Below are 6,296 nucleotides of genomic sequence, written 5' to 3'. Positions count from 1 at the left end.
AAGTGATAACCCAGAGGAGAGTTGTTGTTTGAAGATGGATTTCACTAGCCATGGGGAGGTCAGAGAGAACAACAGGATGTACGTTGCTAGCAATGGAGAAGAGAAGGCTTGAAATGTGGGTGTCCAGCATTAGAAGGGAGAACTTGGAGTCACCTCCCTGTACAGCTCCTTGTTCAAGACCTTCTTTTCAGAGCGAAGACCCTCCACCTTCTCTCTCATTTTAGAGAAAAAGCACTTTCTTAGCCCATATTGTGAAGAAAAGATGCTGCCAATTTCTCTAAAAAGTGAGGGAAACAGCACTCTCCTCCAGGAAAAGGTTGCTCCATCCCTGCTGTGGAACTGCATCCCTGCAATGAGATGAATGGAAATTGGCCCCCACAAATTCTGTTCAAGCTCTCCTGCCTCTCAAACTTTCTACGGCTCATGACACAAATCTGTGTTCCCTTCTTCCCCCTGACAAACACAATCCTCCTCCCAGTTTTAATGCTCCCTCAACCCACCATGTAGCTGACAAAGCCTCTTGTCTGCTATTATAAACTCTTTCCTCCCAGCTGCAGAAGGCATTGACACCTAACACCTTCTAGGGCCAAGTGTCCAAATAAATAGAATACTTAGCCACAGTAGGATATGAGGGACTTTATACAACTGGAGTTGGGCAACTCAGGCATCTATTTTCCCCACATTCTTTACGCAAAGTACATCTTCATCTTTACATCCATAAATACAGCTGGAGACTTCACTTCTGTTGCTATATGCAACACAATGCCTTCCCCCTCCCCCCCCTTAAAATTTTTAAGGCAAAAAGCCCTCCCACCACCCGCAACCTCCCCTGAATCCTGAGTTAAACATGTCCATGAAATGGTCATTTGAAATGAGCTCTTATGGTGACCCCTTTTAGGGATAAATGCTGTCTCATCTGTCTCCCCATGTATGCAGAGGGCACCTCTACACAACAGAACTAGTGCAGTTATGTTGTTTGGAAAGGCTGTGAGGTCAGAATGCTGGGCCCATGCAGGGTGTGCACACTCCTTGCAGCTAGAGATGTTTCAGTTTCTTAACCAGTCTTTGCTGGAGAGGTAGAACAATCCCTAAAACATACATCTAGTTTTAAGCAGGGTTCAGCTTCTGGCTGTAGATTCACTGACTTCTTTTCAATCCTTTCAGACTCAAGCTCCTAACTTCCTTTGAAATCAATGGAAGATAGAAGCCTAGATATCTTTGAGGACCTGGGCCTAAGAAACTTCAGAGATAAGAGACAGGAATAAATTGCTGCAAATACACAGAGAGTTAATTGCCTGTAGAAAAACAGATTTACTAGTCAAAATATTGTAATCTAAATAAGAAATCATGTTGAAAAGCTTTTGCCTTTTAAATAAGTTTTATTGTATATATAGGCTTGGCAAATCTGATTTAAAAAAAATAATTTTGATAGATATCGATATTTATTTTAAGCATTTTTAAAGATTATTTTGATTTAAGTTTTCACTGTTGTGTGAGATTATTGGTTTTAGCATTTTAAATTATTTTTATAAATTTAAATGTTCACAGTTGCAGGAAATTATGTGGGGGTCAGATGATTATTTAATTAAAGTAAACATGGAGATTCAAAAAGTTAAAATTTTATAAACTGTTAAAAACACAAATTGTCAACCTCACATGCCAAAATATACAAAATAAATATCCTTAAATCAACAAATTATGCCTGTTTTTACTATTCATCACTAGTCCATTTGTAACCATCCTAATTCAAACATTTAAATCTGGATTTTGACTCTAATAAGCTATCAAGCAGAATTTTTCTTTGCCTAATGGTAATTTTCTATTATTATTGATGGAAAAAAATGTTCGTGGCTTGGTATGTGTATTGTAAAATCAATCTTTCCAACATTTACCAATAAATATCTAATCCTAATCCTAATTATATACCATTGAAGGAAACTGTGATTAAAAGATAAACTTTCCACCAACTACTCAGTATTACTTATGGACAAGTGGGGAAAGCTGTTAATAAGAAGTGATTAAATGTTAGATATTAGATCACCATTCAAAGATAGAGGAAGGTAAATCATCTTTATATAAAGGTTTATGGGTCTGCTCATAAGAAAAGAGGCATAATTTTATGACTACAACTTCCTAAAAAAAACCTTTTGGACACAGGATTAAGAGACCCAAGTAATTAAAAGAGTGAAATAAAAGGGTTTTGAAAAAGTTGGAGAGGATTCAGTCGAAAACCAGAAGAATGATGCAAGGTCAAGAAAACCTATCTTACACTAAAAGCATTAAGAAGCTCAACCTTTTTAGTTTATCAAAGAGACAGGTAAGAGGTACATTGATTACCATTTATAGGTATCAACACAAGGGTTCTTCAACATAGCTGACAAAGGTGTTAAGAAGGACCAAAGGCTGGCAGTTGAAGCTAGACAACTTTAAACTTAAATAAGGCATACTTTTTAAAAAAATCTCTGTGGCTAATTAACCAATGGAACAATTTAGCGAGGGATGTGGTGGATTCTCCTACACTTGAAGTATTTTAATCAAGATTGGATGTCTTTCTAAAAGATATACTCTAGTTCAACTGAAAGTTATGGCTTCTATTATTACTGGAGGTCAGACTGGATTATCATAATGGTTCCCCATGGCCTTAAAATTTATGAAATCTATGAAAATGAAAACAAATGGCACCAACCAGAAATCTGACCATGATAGCTGGACACTAAAGAAATGATACATATTTTCACTGACTTATTTTATAACATATTTCACCTTCCAAGAAGCTATTCTCAAACCGAATCAATGACCTAACATTTGTAACACTCGGTGATTTCTAAAGACTGGAAAAACAAAACTAGAAGATGCTAGTCCTTTATGATGTTTTTAAGACCATAACATTGGGTTCAATGGTCTACCTTCCAATGCAGATACATTCTGGAAAACAAGTTCTTTGCCTTCTAAGTCTATAAAGCTTGAACATGTTTGTGGGGAAATTTCCCTTGTGATTTAGATCCCAGTTATGGATGACAAAGGCAGGATCAATGCTAAACTTGCCTACTCTGCATTTGCCCCGAACTGGGTGGATACCAATGAATTATGTATGTTCAAAAGAGATTTCTTCCCTGTTGGGTTAGTTTAATTAATTACCAAGACCTAGGATTATTTGTCTCTAAGCTGTACTGTATATTTATATTATTTATTACAATAGAGGAAAATGGAGAGAAAAAGCTAAGTTAAATTGATCTGTTTCATATTATCAGTGAGCAGAAGAAGTCCAGCTGCTGCTTGAATTGCAGTGAAGCTATTATATCTAGTTTTGCTGGATCCTCTGGTGGCCTTGGTCTCCCTATGTTCTTTCTCTTTTATGTCTACTTCATGTAGCGACGTCAGCTTACTGACAAAATCAAATTAATTTGTAAAAGGGCTTCTTTCAAGGGTTCTCAGATCTGTTCTCTTTAGAGGATCAAAAAGTCTTTCTTTGCTCCCCAAAGTAGTATTGTTTGGGTTTGATGTGTGTCTCTTATACAGAGAGAATAACATGACCCATTTCTATTGATGGTTAAAACAGTGCTACTACAGTAAGAACATTTATTTAGGGATAACCTTCAAGAGGACTCTCAGTACTAGGCTCCCACTGCCTTCAGCCCAGATGCAATGCCATGCTTAGAATTTTCATAGCTCTGTGTGAAGAAAGATGTGTATGTGTTTCAAGCTTGCTTCCACTAAAGGTATAGCACAATAGTGATGGGGGCAGAAGACATGTCAGGCAGGCTACTTGTCATACCTGGGTAAAGGGACACCAGGAGGGTTTATCATGAGGGAGGAGACTGATGTGCTTGTCATTAAGGGAAGGGAAATAACTGGGGAAGGTTGGGTTCATCCTTCAAGGCTGAAAGGTGGGATCATTATTTAGGGAAATGTTTCGAGTAAGGTAGATCCCAAAGTGTACAACCCTGTTTGGCTGCACATTTGGCACACGCAGGTCAACAGGCTCCCTTCTGGGACCCCACCCCAGTAACATTCCCCGTGCTGGACGGAGACAAGGACAAAACAGAGGGGAACCACTCAAGGGCAGCAATGGTAGGGGACAGCGGTGGAAGCACCGCCGGGCCCCGCATTCACTACACCGGCCGCCTTCTGACGGCCGCCGGCGGCAACCCACAAACGTGTTAAATCGTCATTCACAGATTGCCACAGCGCGCCGGGCTCCAGGAGCGACCTCTTGTCTGCATCCAACGCTCCTCCCTGTCCCTGCCCAGCCAGGCTGGCTGCCCCGGAACCTCCCTGCGGGGACCCTGGATCCCCGCCACGTGCCACCTCGCCCCACCCCTCCGCTGCCCTGTGCCCCAGCGCCCTGCCTAATCCCGCGGAGCCAGAGCTCCGCCCCAAACACAGCGGGTCTCAGGCCAGCGCTCCCTCAGCAACCCCGCCCTGGTAAACATGGGGGCGGAGCAGATATGTCTGAAGGAGAGCAGCTTCGATTGGTCAAGGTCGCTTCCGGACCGCCCAATGGGAGGAGGGAAGCTGGCGCTGTGTCCAATGCGCGGAGGTTTCCGGTGTGGAGAAGGCGCCCGGCAAGTTAGTTGTTTTGAGAGAGTCCCTGGGCTGCTTGGCGTTGCCGCCGTAGGGTGGACGCTGTCCCTCGGGGCGAACGCCGGAGTACGGCTTCTTCGTGAATACCAGCGATGTCCTATAAACTGTGTAGCTCAGGGACCGTCTATCAATCATCGACGCTCTCGCCGGCGTTAGTACAAGAAGCTGCCGCCTAAGAGGCAGCGGACCCCGGCACATGGCGCGGTGTGGGGGGGAAGTTGTCTCGAAAGGCACCAGCTGGGCCCCGGCAGCAGGCGGCGGGAGGGGGGCGTGGGAGCGGCAGAGGCTGAAGGAGATGGTGGCTGAGCAGCTCCGTCAGGATCTCGGCAGGTAGGGGCGGAGGCGCGGCACTCACCCTGGGGCAGGGCACAGCCTCGGGTCAAAGTCTGATCGTGGGGAGCGGGGCACCTGAGGCGTGGTGAGGCCTTCGGCCAGCCCCAGCGTTGTCCTGGTACTCGGCGCAGGTGGGGTCACCACCTGGGAGTACCTTGGCCACAGCACTGCAGCATCAGGCCACAGTATCTCAGCTCCCCGGTCCCTGGGGCTTACAGCGAGAGCTAGAGAGGAAAGGTGAAATAATGGCAGCCACAAAAGTGTAAGAATGTCAATTTTACTGCTGCTAGGCTCTGTGCTATGAAATCGAGGCCCTCCTCCCTAGGGCTGCCAGAGCTCCATGTTCGGGGTGGTGGTGGTAGTCTCCTGCTAAGAGCCCTGCGTGGTGCTGACAGCCAATAGGCCGTGTGAGTAACGCAGTTTCTGCATAGACATACTCTGTTGCCCTAACTACATTGACCTAAGCACTATGTCTCTTGCAGAGGTGGTGTTATTAAGTCTATGTAGTGGGCAACTTACATTGGTGGGAGCACCATTGTAGTGTAGATCAGTGCTTCTCAAAGCCAGACCGCTGCTTGTTCAGGGAAAGCCCCTGGTGGTCCGGGCCGGTTTGTTTACCTGCTGCATCCGCAGGTTTGGCTGATCGCGGCTCCCACTGGCTGCGGTTCGCTGCTCCAGGCCAATGGGGGCTGCCGGAAGGGCGCCCAGCACATCCCTCAGCCTGCACCGCTTCCTGCAGCCCCCATTGGCCTTAGACTGCTGTGAGGCTTGAGGCAGTGGTGAGCCCTCCTGTGGTGCTGACCTCTCTTCTTGTTCCCCAATAAGGTAAAATAATAATTTTACTTTCCTGCTATTGTCCTATTGCATGACCAGCTCTGTGTATAGCTCTGAATCCTCCTTCAACTGGGTCCATCACTGGGCTGGATTGTGTCTGCAAAATCCAGGGCTCTGAGGGGGCTTACTTTAGGGTTACCATACGTCCGGTTTTTCCCGGACATGTCCGGCTTTTTGGCAATCAAACCCCCGTCCGGGGGGAATTGCCAAAAAGCCGAACATATCCGGGAAGATGCCGGACGGGCACTTCCCCTCCCGCGGCGGCTCTGCTCCTCCCCTGACTCTTCGGCTCTGTTTAAGAGCCGAGCTGCCCAAGCGCTATGGGCTTCAGGCAGCCCCCTTGCCTCCGGACCCCAGCCGCTGGCCGGGCACTTCCCCTCCCGGGCTCCGGCGGTGCAGGGTCCGGAGGCATGGGGGCTGCCCGAAGCCAGTAGCGCTCGGGCAGCTCGGCTCTTAAACAAAGCCGAAGAGTCAGGGGAGGAGCAGAGCTGCCGCGGCCGGAGGCTCTGCTCCTCCCCTGACTCTTCGGCTCTGTTTAAGAGCCG

At 46.4% G+C, this 6,296-nt stretch overlaps 1 protein-coding gene across 1 annotated transcript in view; it reads left to right on the top strand.

The window, feature by feature from the left end:
* Nucleotides 1-5,126: 5,126 nt before the first annotated feature.
* The window catches only part of BTBD8 (BTB domain containing 8), a gene marked incomplete in the record, with an annotated part of 62,102 nt that continues 60,932 nt past the window's right edge, over nt 5,127-6,296 (top strand). Inside the window, 1 exon segment of the mRNA XM_034778711.1 lies at nt 5,127-5,179. Within this exon segment, the coding sequence (XP_034634602.1) occupies nt 5,163-5,179 (17 nt within the window).

Source organism: Trachemys scripta, chromosome 8 (genome assembly GCF_013100865.1).
Source record: "Trachemys scripta elegans isolate TJP31775 chromosome 8, CAS_Tse_1.0, whole genome shotgun sequence".
Classification (NCBI taxonomy): domain Eukaryota; kingdom Metazoa; phylum Chordata; order Testudines; family Emydidae; genus Trachemys; species Trachemys scripta.
The sequence above is the reverse complement of the archived record's forward strand: the minus strand, read 5'-3'. Positions and strand labels throughout refer to the sequence as shown.